This window comes from Gopherus evgoodei, chromosome 18 (assembly GCF_007399415.2).
Source record: "Gopherus evgoodei ecotype Sinaloan lineage chromosome 18, rGopEvg1_v1.p, whole genome shotgun sequence".
NCBI lineage: Eukaryota > Metazoa > Chordata > Testudines > Testudinidae > Gopherus > Gopherus evgoodei.
The window spans coordinates 768972-785309 of record NC_044339.1 but is presented as its reverse complement, the minus strand read 5'-3'; the positions used below and the strand labels follow the sequence as shown (position 1 = coordinate 785309).

Below are 16338 nucleotides of genomic sequence, written 5' to 3'. Positions count from 1 at the left end.
CGACCCCCAGTTTGAGAACGCCTGCTCTAGAATACCTCTCTTCTCCAGACTGCAAAAATCGAGCATAATGCTAAGGTCTGATTTACACCCCTCAGAGCCTTGGGAACTCAGCTGAGGTCTCTCTTCTTCATCGAGTGGTGTCCCTATGGGTACTCCACTTCAGGTGGTGGTGCGTCCTGGCGCCGTCAATCGGACATTGTCCTAGCAGTGTCTGGTCAGGCGACATGCGAGCACAGTAGCTGTCTCATGGCAGCACTGATGCTTCTTCTGGCATGCGCATGCACTGACCCCCTTAGTTCCTTCTCAATCATCCTCGGCTTGAGATGGAGTCCATTAGCAATGTCCCTACCTATAACAAAAAAAATTAGATTTTAGATATTTAGGATAGTACTTACAGTGTTAATAGTTAGTTTAAGCTTGGATTTAAGTAGATATAGTTTTTAGTAGTGTAGAAGCACCATCTACCCCAGTGAAGGGAACGGCACTGCAACTCATGCCTCAAACTATGGCACCCCCTCCGCCACCGCCACAGAGCATAGAACAACCTAATCAAGACGCCACAGTGCCGAGAAAGGCCACACAGCAGCAATTGGTGCTGAAGGTGGCGGCACCGCATACAGTGGCACTGATATCTGCTGAACAAACCAAAACAACTCAGATTGCAACTGCACTGAGCTCTCCTCTGCTCGGCACCCCGGATTTGTCAGTACCTACGGCACCAGGCCAGCCCACTCACCCATTGCACCACCATTTTCAAGCGACGAAGAGGAAGAAGAGGAAGCTATCTTCTTTTCTGGCCATTCTTCCCCAACAGCGACCAAATACGAAAGAAAATCAGACCCAAATAAGGGTCTACCACCATGGCTGATTCACTTATAGATATGCCCACCCATGCCATTGCAGCTACAATGGGACCCATGGGCAGCTTTTAGGGGACAATTCCAAGAGCTTTTAGGGCACAATTCCACACACAGAAAAACCATAACATCAGCACCCACTTCAATACCAAAACTCTCTGAAGCCACAGAGGAAGGGGAAGAAGAAAGAGATGACACATCAGAACATGGTGAGCCTCCAGAACACAGTTCCTCATCCTCTCCAGATGAAGCAGTTATAATCACAACTACAGCGGCCTCTGACGAATTCAAGCACTTCCAGGCAAGTGGCACATCCCTCTAAAAGAAGTACAGGAGACACAACACCAACTCTTGAAAATACTCCGTACATCAGCTTCCTCCATCCCCATCAATGATGCCCTCCTGGACCTGGCAGATGTAGTGTGGCAAACACTGGCCTCCATCCCACCAACCAACAAGCGCATGGATAAGAAATACCATGTGCCAAATAAAGGGATGGAATTCCTATTTCCGTACCCACCACCAAACTCTTTAGTGATGGACGCAGTAAATCAAAGAAACAAACAACATAAATTCACTCCTAAAGACAAAGAATGGAAGAGACTGGATCTTCTAGGCCAAAAAGTGTATACATCAGCCACACTACAAATCCACATTGTAAATGACACCGCACTACTGGCAAACTATGATCATGACAATTATAACAAATTCACAAAATTCACCCAGGATATACCTGAGGGGAAAAGAGAACAATTCCAGGCCATCGTGAATGAAGGCCAGCTTATCTCCAGGACAGCACTACAGGCCATCCTCAACACGATGGCAATAGCCATTGTAATGCACAGTGCATCATGGCTACATTCATCAGGAATCCCCAGAGAACTGCAACACAAAGTGGAAGACTTTCCCTTCAACAGAGACACACTATTTTTGGCCAAAACCAACAAAGTTCCCCGCTCCATGAAAGACTCCAGGGTGACCCTCAGAACTTTAGGGCCATACACAATCCAAACAGGAGACAACATTATCAGCTATACAACAGAAATTGAGACAACACATCTCAGCAACAGCAGAGAGCATTCAAAGCAAGGGGACAAAGAAATAGATCACAAAGTTGCCAACAGAACCAACCCCAGAACTCAGTGTCTCAGCCACCACCAAACAAACTGCAATTTTGGAGTATTGGTCAAGGGTCTGCACAACCTCCCCATAACACCAGTGTGGGCAGACAACACTCAAATCTTTGGGCACTGACTCAGGCCATTTTACACAAACTGGGCCTCGATCACATCTGATCAGTGGGTTTTAGAACTAATTTTAATGGGCTATATATACCATCCCTTTTACATCTATCCTAGCTACCCACTCCCTTCCCCATCCCTCTTCAGGGACCCTTCTCACAAGCATCTATTGAGACAAGAGGTGCATCATCTTCTGCAAATTGGTGCGATGGAACTAGTCCCAATACAACACAGAGGAAAGGGATTTTATTCCCATTACTTTCTGACTCAAAAGAAAAATGGGGGGTGGAGACCCCATCTTAGACCTAAGAAAACCCAACAAATTTGTCCATGCCCACAGATTCTCTAACTATCAGAGAAGTGAAGTTCTGGAACAGCCTTCCAAGGGGAATAGTGGGGGCAAAAGTCATATCTGGCTTCAAGACTAAGCTTGATAAGTTTATGGAGGGGATGGTATGATGGGATAGCCTAATTTTGGCAATTAATTCATCTTTGACTACTAGCAGTAAATATGCACAATGGCTTCTGAGGGGATGTTAGATGGGATGGGATCTGAGTTACTACAGAGAATTCTTTTCTAGGTGTCTGGCTGGTGAGTCTTGCCCACATGCTCAGGGTTTAGCTGATTGCCATATCTGCGGTCGGGAAGGAATTTTCCTCTAGGGCAGATTGGCAGAAGCCCTGAAGGTTTTTCGCCTTCCTCTGCAGCGTGGGGCATGGGTCACTTGCTGGAAGATTCTCTGCATCTTGAAGTCTTTAAACCACGATTTGAGGACTTCAATGGCTCAGACACATATTTGATACAGGAGTGGGTGGGTGAGATTCTGTGGCCTGCATTGTGCTGGAGGTCAGACTAGATGATCATAATGGTCCCTTCTGAACTTAAAGTCTATGATTCTATTATTCAAAATGGTCACCCTGAACTCAATCATCCCTCCACTGGAAAAAGGGGACTGGTTCTCAGCCCTCAACCTACAAGATGCATACTTTCACATTACAATCCACCCGGCTCATAGACGTTTCATAAGGTTCACAGTAGGAAAAGAACACTTCCAATACAGCGTGCTACCATTCGGCCTATTGACAGCACTGAGAGTGTCCTCCAAAACACTGGCGGTAGTAGCAGCGCACCTGCACAGACAAGGGATACTCATATTCCCTTACTTAGAAGACTGCCTAATCAAGGGCTCCACAATGACAGAAACAGAAAGAGGTGTTCAGTTAACCATCTCCCTCTTTCACTACCTGGGGCTACAAATCAACAAAAAGAAATTCACCCTCACTCCAGTACAACAACTGGAATTCATAGGTGCTCCCCTGGACTCACTCACGGCCAGAGCATCCCTTCCAGAGCCCTGCTTTACAACTATGACCTCCCTTATATTGGTGGTCTTGCTCAGCCCATGAGTGCATGCACACACCTGCTTAGAACTACTCAGACACATGGCAGCCATCATGTTCTTGGTCAAGCACACCAGGCTACATATGTGGTGCCTACAAAGATGACTGAATACAGTCTACATACCACGAAGGCACAGCCTAAACAAGAGAATCACACCCACCGCAGAGGTGATTCAGTCATTGCACTGATGGACAAACACATCAAACTTGTGCTCAGGCATACCTTTCCAACAGAGAACACCATCGGTTCAAATCACAACAGATGCCTCTCTGATAGGATGGGGGGCCCACCTGAAACAATACGTTGCCGAGGGCAAATGGTCACCAACAGAGACACACCTTCACATAAACCCACTAGAACTATGTGTGGTCTGCAATGCATGCTACCACTTCCTTCCACTCATAAGAAACAAGCAGGACAGGGAGCGCAATCACCGGGAGATGAGTTCCTGATAAAATGGAACGTCCCTGAACTAAATGCTTTCCTTCCAATTCCTCTAATCTCCAGAGTCATACACAAAACACAAACTGGCAGAGCCAAGATAATCCTCATAGTGCCAGCATGACCCAGACAGTCTTGGTTCCCTTACCTGAATTGCATGGTGATGTGCACGCCATTCAGTATCCCTCCACGATATGATCTCCTCTCACAGGACAACAGACAAGTCCTCCATTCTGATCTAGGGAAACTTCATCTGAGAGCGTGGCTTCTTCGTGGCTCCGAGTGGCTGAATTAACCTGTTTGGATCAAGTACAAGAAGTACCGATTAACAGCAGGAAACAAAACACACAACATACTTACCTCCAAAAATGTAAGAGATTTTTCCATTTGATGCCAAAACAAACAAATATCAGCAAACCAGGCCCCACTCCCATTGATCCTGGAGTACCTACTGTCGTTAAAGAAATCAGGACTGGCTACAGACTTGATAGAGGTCTGCCTCGTGGCAATAACTGCCTTCCACCAACAGATAGAAGGGACCTCAGTATTCACCCACCCGATTACAAAGAGATTTATAACAGGCCCACAAAACATGTATCTGGACATCTGTGAACCCACTCCGCCATGGGACTTAAACCTAGTGCTCAAATGCTTAACCTGAAAATCATTCGAACCTTTAGCATCTTGCTCTATGCCATCACATCAGCATGAAGAGTGAGCGAGATTGCGGTGCTCATGGCTCACCCCCCATACACAATATTCCACAAGGACAAAGTGGCTCTGAGAACTCACCCAAAATTCATACCCAGAATATCATCCTCATTCCACCTTAACCAACCAATTCACTTACCCACTTTCCATCCTAAACCACACAACAACCCACAAGAGGCGGCATTACACACATTAGATGTCTGCCATGCCCTGGGCTTTTAGCTACACAGGACAAAGACCTTTCATAAATCCCCCAGATTATTTATATTAACAACGGAAAGGTTGAAAGGCGCAGCTATATCAACACAAAGACTATTGAAGTGGATATCAAACTGCATTCACTTGTGCTACTCCTTATGCAACACTGAAGCCCAACAGGCATCCAAACACACTTGACGAGGTCTGTAGCAACTTCTACAGCATTCATGCACAACGTGCCCATCCTTGACATATGCAGAGCAGCTACGTGGGCATCCGAACACGCTTTCACCGATCATTACACAATCATGCTTAGCTCCAGAGCAGATGCTAAATTAGGCTGCACAGTCCTACCAGCAGCTACACAATCAACTCCGAAGCCCGTTCTATCCGCATGAGGGCATTGCTCTACATTCACTTGAAGTGGAGCACTCACAGGGACACCACTTGATGAAGAAGAGGTTCTTACCTTGTGCAATAACTGAGGTTCTTCAAGATGTGTATCCCTGTAGGTGCTCCACTACCCACTCTCCTCCTCTCTACTTTGGAGTAAGAATCAACTGCTCCACGGTAGAAAAGGAACTGAGAGGGTCAGGGCATGTGCTTGCAGAAGAGGCGTCAATGCCGCCACAAGACAGCTTCTGCACACCGACCAGACACTGCTAGCAAAATCTCCGATGGACGGCACTGGGACGCACCGTCACCTAGAGTGGAGCACCCACAGGGACACACACCTCGAAGAACCTCATTTACTGAGTAACCTTCTTCACCATGTGCCTACATAGTCTTTGCAAAGACTGTCCCTGCCCCAGAAGCTTTACAATGTTTTGTAAATATGTGTCCTGCTTTCTCAAAAGAAGTGAATGGACAAGGACATGCCCAGCAAGGAACTCCCTGCTCGGACCTCCCCACCCAAGTGTTATACAAGGAGGGAGGTGTGTGTTATGTGGCTGACTTACATCTGTATCCCCATCTGGTCAAAACACTTTAGTGCTCTGGTTCCCTCTCGTGGACAGTAGGAGTATTACACTTTCTTCAGTCATCTGTATTGCTGCAGCTTTCTTCTGTGGCTGAAGACTCAGTGGTTCTTTGTCTCTGACCTGTTCCCTGGTCTGTGGCAGTGAATGCTGCAGTCCTTGCCCGTGGCCCTGATCACCATATATATTCCTGTAGTTGCTAGGTGTCCTAGGAAGCTTCAGGGGACCATGGGGGAGGCCAGGAAATACCTGTGCCTTGTGCCAGTGTGTGTGTGAGTGGTGGGGGGGTATGCACCTTCCAGCCTGGCTGTAATGACAATCCCCTTTGTCTCCTGCAGGTGGAGTATGACCCCTCCAACAGTGAATGCCTACTATTCCCCCACCAAGAACGAGATCGTGTTCCCAGCCGGGATCCTGCAGGCTCCTTTTTACACCCGCACTTCCCCCAAGTATGAACATCCTCTTGCTCATCTGCTGCCCTCCTCTCCCGGTGTTCTTCCCCCACTCCACCCTGCTCCCCTAAGCTGGAGGGGGATGGGGAGCGGGGACTCTATGATGGCAGCAGCCTGGCTGGAAGATGGTGGGTGCTTCACACACCTCTGTATCCTAGTCTACAACCGTCAGTAGCTAAGGAGGGTCCTGTCCTGAGCTGGGGGCTGGAAAACAGCCAGGGGAGGAATGCTGGAGCTCAGAGAAATTGCATCAGCTCTGCCAGACTCACGCTAGGAGACTCCATGGATCTTGATGCCAGTGCACACAGAGGTGCCAGCTTTGCCGGGGACAGTGGACGTGTGCTCTTTCAGCACAGGATCTGGAGCTTTCCCCCGGAGTTAGTCTAATGTTCCCCATCTTGTCAGGCCGCTTGCCTAAGAAGACAATAAAGGACTTGCAACCATTTTTGACCCCTCCCCATTTTGTGCCGCCCTCCCCATTATCAGAAAAGGCATCTCTCTGGCCAGGTCCATTGGACTGCCTAGACAGACGGGACTGTAGGACAGACTAGTAGAAGCTAGTGGTCTAGTGGCAGGTCTGTGCAACATGGAGGGAAACCCAGAAAAACTGAGGAGAGGCACTATCCCCAGAGATTCCCAGTCTGGAGGAGGCCACACCTTCACTTACTTAGTACTTCTATGCTGGCATCTGGTAGACATGCAACATTATGGGTTCATACAGTCTTGTATCTAATGGTAACATGGAAATAACATGCCTGGCTAGCTGCAAAGTGGCTCATTTGGGGCCTAGAGAATCTACAGTACATTTATCCTTGTGTCTGGGTGTCCAACAGCCTGAGGGGCTCTGTAATCAACTACATTTCATAACTTCTCCTAAGTCCCATTGCTGGTACCATCTGCAGCCCCCGGTGGAACATGAAGGGTGCTTTTTAAAAATACGTTCAGATTTCCCTCTGCACTTCAGTCCTTTGCAGAAAACACCATAGTGCTGTTTAATGGAGGTTGGCAGTGCAGCAGATTCATTTTGTAATTGGCATTAATAGGAAGACGTGACAATTTCAACATGCATGGGGCTGTGTCTCCTTAGGCTTCTTTCTGTCCACAGGGGGAAGCCAAGGCAAGAATAGCAAAAAAGTGAGGTAGGGAGGAGCAGCTCTACATAGTCCAAATGAAAGCTGCCTCCTAGTCCAATTCCCCTGCCTTAGTGCTCTGGTAGGTAGGGTCAAAGGGCATATGCGCAGACATTAGTAGGCAATGGCCGTAGTGAAGCACGAATCCTAAACTCTTTGTCCCTCTCACGCAGGGCACTGAACTTTGGCGGCATTGGCGTCGTCGTGGGCCATGAGCTGACTCATGCCTTTGATGACCAAGGTGGGCAGCCTGAAGACACCTTACTTCCTGTTGCTTTCTCTCCATCTTCCTCTTCCTGATGGAGCTCTGTTTTCCTCTTCATTGAAAGGCTCCCAGTGCCAGGAGTCAAAATTAAACTGTGGTGGCCCTCTGTATCAAAGAGCCCTTCTCAAAGTGGATCTTGTGAGAATGGGCCAGAGCCATCCCTCATGTAACTCCAGTGACCTGCATTGAGCTACACCAGGTACAAATCTGGCCCAGAATGTCTAAATATGTTTGACATCTGAGACTCTGCCCAGTCTCTGAGGTGGAAAAATCTAACTGGCTGAAAGAAGGCAAGAGGAGTTTTTCTTTGCTGCTCTTCTGCCAGAATGAGGAAACCTACATATGGCTCATTAATGGTGAGGGCTTTAAAATGGGACAGTCGGTGTCACGAGGTGTGATCCCTCTCATACCTTCTCCCCACAGAAACTACACAGACTCCTTTGATTGTGCCTTCACTGTGCCTTTTTATTTTGTGTTCTCTGCACCAATTTCACAACAGTCCTTGTGCAACAGCCTGTTTATAATAGTCAACTGGCTTTTGGCCCTCTCACCAGGGCCTGAGGGTCACCAAGGACTCCTTGTTCCAAACCTCTGTCTGGGCAGGCTCAACTAGCCTTGTTCATCCCTCTCCACTTCCTTCCTTCCTCCTGCACTTCCTTGCTGTACCGCCTCTTATCAGCCCAGGGCTGATGAGGATTTGGCTCAGCCAAGCAGCCTGATTGAGTAATTACTCCCATCAGCTTCCTCCTGGGGAACAAATTACTATTCAAGTGATCAGAGTGCAGGCTCACCTGTTTGCACCCTGCACTCTGACACAAGGGGGTATCTTACTAACACCAAAAGCATTTTGTGATGATCGGTTGCTGTTTGCAATCTCTTCCTGTGGGATTTATGGTGATGCAATAAAATAAAGATTAGTAAGTTCAGGAAGTCTCAGAACTCGCCCCTCCTCTCTCTTAAGAGGCCATGCCATTGCCAATATGCTCACTGCATCTCCAAGCCCACAGATTGTGTGCTCTAAATATCTAAGAACCCCTACTTCACACACACAGGCTTGGTTCTGCCTAAGGCCGTCTCAGATGAAGTATCTTCTAATTCCAGTGTTTTGCTTGGTCTGCTCCTCTGCAGGGCGGGAGTATGATAAAGACGGGAATCTGCGCCCTTGGTGGAAGAACTCCTCAGTGGAGGCCTTCAAGCAGCAGACTGAGTGCATAGTGGAACAGTACAGCAACTACACCGTGAACGGCGAAGCAGTGAATGGCAAACACACTCTGGGAGAGAACATTGCCGACAATGGGGGCCTCAAAGCTGCGTATCGGGTAGGAGTCTAGTACAGGCACAGGCTTCGTCTGGTATCTCTCATTGCAGTCATGGCTGTGGGGATCCTTTTCTAGTCTTAGACTTTCCCCTGATGCTATAGCTGGAGAGACATTCCTGGTTATACAGTGATGGCAAGGTGAATTTCTCTAAGGAAATGTAAAATTCTGAGCCCTTTTTCTATGCAGTGTCCTCTCTGAGGAAGGGGTGGGCCCTAACCATATATAAGTCTTCAGGTGATCCTTGGATTTGGGATCTGCTGTCCTTGGACCAGGAAATTGTAGACCTGACAATCTGTTACCCATAGAGGGTGGATGTGCAAGAGAGGGCTTTTGTAGGAGATTCAAGGAAGGGAAGAACCTGGCCATTTTAACTGGAAGAGGCTTTAATTCCTGTCCAGATCCTCCCATTTTCAATGGCATATGTAGCAAATATGGTAGGAGGTGATGAGTCTGCCTTGAGTGGATACAAGTTTCTCCCTGCGCAGCTCTGACAGGTCACACTCCCTCAGTGGATCCCCATTCTGATTTGTTTCCTGTAAGCCATATGTAATCCTGGATGTCAAGGATAGAGCTAGGGAAAACTTTTAGGATTAATCGTTTATTTGCCAAAAAATAGTTTTGGGTCAACCAAAATTATTCACAAATTCAGTTCAAATTTGGCAAATGGTTTCAGCTGAAAACAAATGAAAGAGTCAGATCGGTTCATTTCAATGTTTTCTAAACAAAGCAGTTTGACTTCTGCTTTCAAAATAATGCTTCATGTGGAAATTGAGCTAGATTTTTGGTTTTGTTTTTTTAAAGGTAAATAACCTCCCCAGGGCCAGCGCTACCATTTAGGCAACCTAGGCAATGGCCTAGGGTGCCAGAATTTTGGGGGGGCGCTATTTTGCCGGAGGGGGCGGCACGCAGGTCCAGTGGACTTACCGCAGTGATGCCGGCAGACGGTCCGCTGCTGCAAAGGCTCCGGTGGAGCTGCCGCAGTCACTTCAGCGGACGGTGCGCTGGTGTAAAGACTCTGGTGGACTTACCGCAGTCATGCCTGCGGCAGGTCCACCGGAGCCTTTAGACCAGCGGACCGCCTACCGGCATCCCTGCGGCAGCTCCACCGGAGCCTTTCCAGCAGCGGACCATCCGCCGGCATGACTGCGGTAAGTCCACCGGGGCCGTGGGGGGTGGCGAAATGGCCATCCGCCTAGGGCGTCAGAAACCCTGACGCCGCTCCGGCCCCCCCCCCAACTAGCCACAACAAAAAATTCGGGGGGAAAGTTGTTTTGAGTTTAATGAAACATTTCATTCAACCTGAAATGATTTTTGTTTTAGATTTTTCATTTCAGCACCTGAACCAAAGGCAATTATTTGCTCAGCTCTAGTGGGAAGTTTATTTTGTGCTTTCTCTTCCCTTCACAGCCCCTAGGGCTGTCTTAGATTTTTTTCTGGATTTCTGTGACCAAGATTTTTTTCTGGCTTTCGGTGACCAAATGGAAAGTGGGCACAGGGGGAGATTCTTGCAATGCTGACATTTCCCTCCCTGCCAGCATGTGCCGTGGAGACTGGACTGGTGTAGTCCCTTAAGGGTTAATGCCCCCCTGGCTAGCTGGACCAGCATTTCGTACCCCCACAAGGCAGTGAGAGTGTCTCTGATCCTTTAACTCCATCCACTATGTCCCTCTGCTGATGCAGGATAGCATCTGTTCTCTCCTGCCTGCAGGCTTATCAAAATTGGGTGAAGAAGAATGGGAATGAGGAGGCTTTGCCAACGCTTGGCCTCTCCAACAACCAGCTCTTCTTTGTGGGATTCGCCCAGGTGAGTCTCTGCCATCCCTCAATCCTTTGTTCTGTCTCCAGGTGCACTGTGTGAGCTGGGGAATAGCAGTGGCTTCAGCTACTGGGTTAATGGGAATGCAATTTACAGCAGTGCCCCTCTGATCTTCACCTCCTCCCAAACTCCCTTTGAAGTTCTAGGGCATTCCTTTTCCTGAACTGAGTCCCCATATCAGTGACTGGGATGTGGACAGTCAGACCTAGTGGTCATAGTAGGAATCATGAACCAGAGGCCAGAGCCTAGTGTCAGAGCAGGAGTCAGGAACCAAAGCTGAGAGTCAAAACTGGATTACCTGGAGTCAGGGAAGGAAGGAGCAGGTCTGGAGCAAGGTAGGATCTATCTTAGTCATGGGCCAGTGCTTTGAGCAACCACTGAACTGCTGCTACTGTTAGGCTTAAGAGCCAGTCTGCTGACTTTTCCAACCAGTCAGGTGGCATATAGGTCAGCTGCACTCATTAGGTTGCCCAGAGGCTGGCTCTGCTGCAGGCCCTGATTCCTGACCCCTCAAGTGGCAGAGGAGTGCAGCAAATATGAGTGTTGATGTATTGTGAAGAGAGAGATACATTACAGTCAATGAGGAAAGCTTACCTTCCTATAAAGATCAGGTAGGAGGCAAGATAACAGACTTGACAAGGCAGCTGTCTGATGCATTTTGACAAGTCTAATGCTCATTTTGCAGCAAAGTAAGATATACACTCCTCCAGATAGAACAACTTCAGGTTACAGAAGTCTCTGGGAGAGGCCCCTTTGCTGGTGTAATGATAAGGTTACTTGCAATATGCTGTTCATCCTCCAGATGTGTGTGTAATGTATGGATCCAGTGTGTGGCTGCTGGTAAACAAGGGAGACCAAGTTGGAACTCAAGCTGCGTGGAAACTTGTTTGTATCCATAGTTGTTGTTTCCTGTAATAAACAACTCCTAAGAAGATCTGTGATTTCCATATGTCATGATAGCTGGGAGAGAGACATTTTTCAGCTATAATGAAGCCCTTGAGCTAACTCCTGTTGCCTTGCATTTGCAGGTCTGGTGTTCAGTTCGCACCCCAGAGAGCTCCCACGAAGGACTCATCACTGACCCCCACAGTCCATCGCGTTTCCGAGTCATTGGTACCGTCTCCAATTCCAAAGAGTTCTCTGAGCACTTCCACTGTCCTCCTGGCTCCCCTATGAACCCCCAGAAGAAGTGTGAAGTTTGGTGAAAGGAAAAGGACCAGGAAATAGTGGAAATTAACTTTTGGCTTATTGTTCCTTCTTCAAGAATTGAATTTCCCAGGCTCTCTGCTCAAAGGGCAGTTTCTTCTTTCAACGAACTGTAAAACTCTCAGCAGGAACAGATCCCTGAGCCCTAGGTATCATCTGAGATTCGATCCACTGTGAAAACTTTTCTTAATCTCACTCACTTGTGAAATGTCTTTTTTTTAAACCTTGCATAAGGTATGTGTACATATGCATGTGTCTGCACTGACCCATATTTACACATACACAGTTAAGCCCCTGCCCTGTCACAGGCTTGAAGACTTTTTCTAATTGATAAAGGGAGACCCACAGATAAAAGTGATAACTGGTTTGACTGTGTATCTAAATATGCTTTTTTTTTTTTTTTTTTCAAAAATATATTTTTTGGAAAATATTTTTTGAACATTGTGAAATACACTGGAAAAGTTCAGGGAAAATGCATTTAAAAGCCTTTTTTTTTTTTAAGCAAAAGGATTAGTATATTTATTACTTAAAGTAGTGCAATTAGATATGAGAATGTCAGTAGAGACCATTCCACCGAAACACAGGAGACTGAAGGGTGTCACTGAGGCAACAAATTAGCTTTGCAGCCCTGGAGACCAGGATTCTTATTGAATCCCTGGGATCGCTAACAAGATTGAAGAACTGTCCCTCTAGTCTGTTGTGGACACTGGTCCAGTGCATAGCTGGAAGATCTGTTCAGAGCCAGGATGGCAATAGCCAACTGTAGCTAGCTGGAATTGAGTGGCAGTAGGAGACTGAGGGTAAGTGCCTTGAGAGAAGTGCGTGCATTTATGGTTGGGTGACAGGCCCTGACCATATCACTAGAGCTTTTTTTGCAGGTCTTGGAAACCATATTGAGCTCTGCTGATGTACAAGGTCCATTACAGAAAGTCTCTCAGAACAGTTTTCAGAGTGGAAGAACAGGAAACCAAAGAGAGATTCGTTCATTCTATAAACCTTCCATCTGTCTTGAATTGATGACAAGGTCTTTCCTCTCTTTTCTCCTGCACCCTACAGCAAGCTAAGAGCAGCACACTGTGACTGGGATACACTGGGATCCCAACCACCATCTAACCTGCCTCCTGGCAGCTGTACTTGGGTATAGTGAAAGCTGCATTGTAATTTTAAACCTACTTGGGCCATCTTTAACTTCTGTATACAAAGGAAGAGGAAGGCAGCCGGCTGCACTAGATTATTAAGTCCAGCTGGTACACAGACCTTCCCAAGACAGTTTGTGACACTTAAATTATGAGCTGTCTTTGTCTTACTGCTTTAGAACAGCCCAAGCATAGACCAACCCTCTTTATGTCATGGTTGTTATTGCTGAAATCTGCCTTGCATAGTATAGTTTGGGTCAGGCACAAGTGTAAGTCACCTTGGGTTTTGTTGTAAAACTGGCAGGCTGGGGAAACGGCTCTGTTCAGACAGCTCACAAACGTGTGAAGTCTGAAGCCTCTCTCCTGTGTAAGCAGCTGACCAGTTATTTAGCAATACTGCTAGCATTCCCTCTGAGGAGCTCCATAAGGGGATATGTGTAACCACAGGGCCTCGTGGTCCCTGGGCTGGAGGAGATCATGTGGAATATGGTGATTTATTGGGCATTCCTCTACCATCCCAGCCACAAATATCTCCCACCCACCCCTCCCTCGATTGCCTGATAGACTGCCAGTCCTACCTCTGCTGTGCACAGTGGCAATCCGTAGTTTAAAAGGGTGGGAATCAGTAACCTCAGAAAGGGGGTGGATATTGGCTATGCACCACCCTAGGTAGTGCCCAATAACAAACCCAGTCTAGAGCCCTTCCAGGGCCTTACAAATGTTCAGTTCCACCTGTGAAAGTAGCCTCTTCCCTCTGGACTGGCACAACAGCCTGGGTATATGCACATTTGCTCCAGCATGGAGTTCAGCCCACATTTCCAGGCTCAGATCTACACAAATCCCAGTCTTGGATGGGGAAAAGGGAACCTAAAAAGCATTAAACCACCAAGAGCTATGGAAGGCAGGAAGGCGACGGGGGAGCTCTTGGTGCCATGGCCCCCAGGGAAAGCAGTTTGTTCAAGTCTCTCTGACTTCATCTTGCTCCCTTTCTTCTTATTGACACCCAGTCCCATTCATTGCCACTTCCTTGGACTCTTCCAAGTTGAAATGCCTCCTTTTCTGTAAGCAAGACATTGGAAAGGAGCCATTGGTGTGAGCACTGTGGATCTAGGGTACTCTATTGATTCTGATGCCAAGAAGGTTGGATCACAGGTTGGCTTACTTACTGTGTTGCAGGTATTAGCCAAGCTCACCATGGTCATTGCTACATGCAAGAGAACCCCGTGCCCTGCGAGCTGGGAAAGGCTAAGCACATTGTAGGGCTGTAGAGGCTGGATGTCTCTCAGTTGTTTGGGAGAGGGAAGAGCTAGTCCCCACCCGCCTTCTAAACGGAGACCTGGCAGGGGCTGGAAGAGTCATTCTGAATGGGCAGAGGCACAGATCTGATGGTCTTGCTGGGGCAGATTCTTTCAAGTATGGAAATGAGCCTAGAAGCCTGTGGCCTGATAGAGGCAACCAAGAACCCACCGTACGCATTTTGTTCAGTGTGAGGGGCAGGCCATGAGCAACCAAGAGTAGGCTTAGCTATGAAGAGCCTCGTCAGCTCCTAGGCAGTGCATTTGTCCAGATTTCAGATAATGAATGCAGAATAACTCCTGCTGTGTCCCTGCCTCTTCCCTAAAAGCCAGGGCCCCATTTCAGGCCCACCCTATGGGCTTCTGTTAAATTCCTGCTTGGCAGTCTCCTAGCCACAGGATTGCCACAACACTACGTGCTCTCTGCATGTGAGCCTATGGGCTTGGGCACCGTGGCCAGGTCAGTTGTCCAGCTTTGCATGTGGCTGTTCTGCATTGCTAGGGGAATTTCTTTCCATGTCTCTCCCACTCTTTCCTCACAGCCTCCAGTGCAGAGCAAGGACAATTTTCCTAAGCAAACTACCGCAGGTAGAGAGCTTTGTGGCTCACTAGGTGGCTTGAGGCCTTTCACACAGCAGGTTTGTTAGGCAGAGTCCTAGCATCTCATCCAGTGCCAGCCTTAGGATACTTTCTTCTTTTGTCTGTCATGTTAACCCTACGTGCTCCTCCCAGAGGTAGCCCAGTCTCACAGTTAAACCAATCTAGGATTGGTTACTGGACTATAGGAACCCGGTGATCGCTTCAAGATGTGCTGTCAACTCAAAGAGCAGAAAGGGACCAGGGAGATCAGGACTGTGAGCTTTCAGAGTACAGCATCCGTTGGAGCGAAGGAAGCCAGTCCCTTCAGTCTATGCTTCCAAGAGATCAAGGGAGCTGGCCTGGAAAGAGTCTGTAGAGACTATGGGCTTTTCAATATTCTATCCTAAATTTTAACAGGAAACCCTGACAGAAATGTGTGCCAGCCTCATTTCCTCCAGCAAGGGGCACCATCATATTTTAGACAAAGGGAAGGATTTTTAGTATTTATATGCTAAAGGAGGGATTTTTGTAACTTTTTTCAAACTTCATTGTGGCGCTTATTGTAATTGAAATAAAATACTTGTTATTGGGTTTGAGGCGTTGTCTGTCTCTTTTATAGCTGCTCTGAGTCCTGCTGTCACAGGGCTGGCTCCAGGCACCAGCATTCCAAGCTGGTGCTTGGGGTGGCAATCCACAAAGGGCGGCAGTCCCTGTTGTTTTACCCCCAAGCAGCGTGCCAAATTACTGCAGTGGGCGGGGGGGGAGTCCGTGTGCCCTTAGGGTTGCAGGCGCATTTAGGCAGTGGCGGCAGTTCTGCGGCAGCGTCTATGTTTAGCTGTGCGGGGCGCTTCAGCTAAACATAGAAGCTGCCGCCGAATTGCCACCACCGTGGAAATGCGCCTGCCACCCTAAGGGCACAGGGACTGCCCCCCTTGCCCGCCGCGGCAATTTGGCACACTGTTTGGGGCAGCAAAAACTGTAGAGCGGGCCCTGGCTGGCACCAGGGGCTTCTCACCTGGCCGGTCAAGGTGAGGAGTTCTAAGCGCTGACAGTATGGTGTGTGTTCTGTGGGACATCAGTGGGATCCCATGCCTAACATGCAGATGGGTTTATATTGTAAGGGCAGCCATGGAAAGGACAGGAAGCAAAGAGACAAGAGAGAAGAAAAGACAGGTGAAGTTGTATACCCCATACTGGGAGTTGATCACCAAGTAACACGTTTATTTGTCATGCACTTTTTGACCACTTGGAAGATTGCAAATCTCTGAGCAGCTGCAAAATTGCTGCTCTGCTTGAAGACCTGCCAGAGAAGA

The 16338-nt window shown here is 47.9% G+C and overlaps 1 protein-coding gene across 5 annotated transcripts in view; it reads left to right on the top strand.

Annotated features, from left to right (window-relative positions):
* The window catches only part of ECE1 (endothelin converting enzyme 1), a 131780-nt gene extending 116165 nt beyond the window's left edge, over window positions 1–15615 (top strand). For 4 of the 5 annotated variants that reach the window (XM_030537452.1, XM_030537453.1, XM_030537454.1 and 1 more), the window contains 5 exons: window positions 6166–6276; window positions 7583–7650; window positions 8803–8993; window positions 10702–10797; window positions 11838–15615. In XM_030537452.1, the coding sequence (XP_030393312.1) occupies window positions 6166–6276; window positions 7583–7650; window positions 8803–8993; window positions 10702–10797; window positions 11838–12014 (643 nt within the window). In that variant the 3' untranslated portion in view covers window positions 12015–15615. The remainder of the gene's footprint in view (window positions 1–6165; window positions 6277–7582; window positions 7651–8802; window positions 8994–10701; window positions 10798–11837) is intronic. The other variant, XM_030537455.1, reaches the window with a different exon arrangement.
* Window positions 15616–16338: the final 723 nt, after the last annotated feature.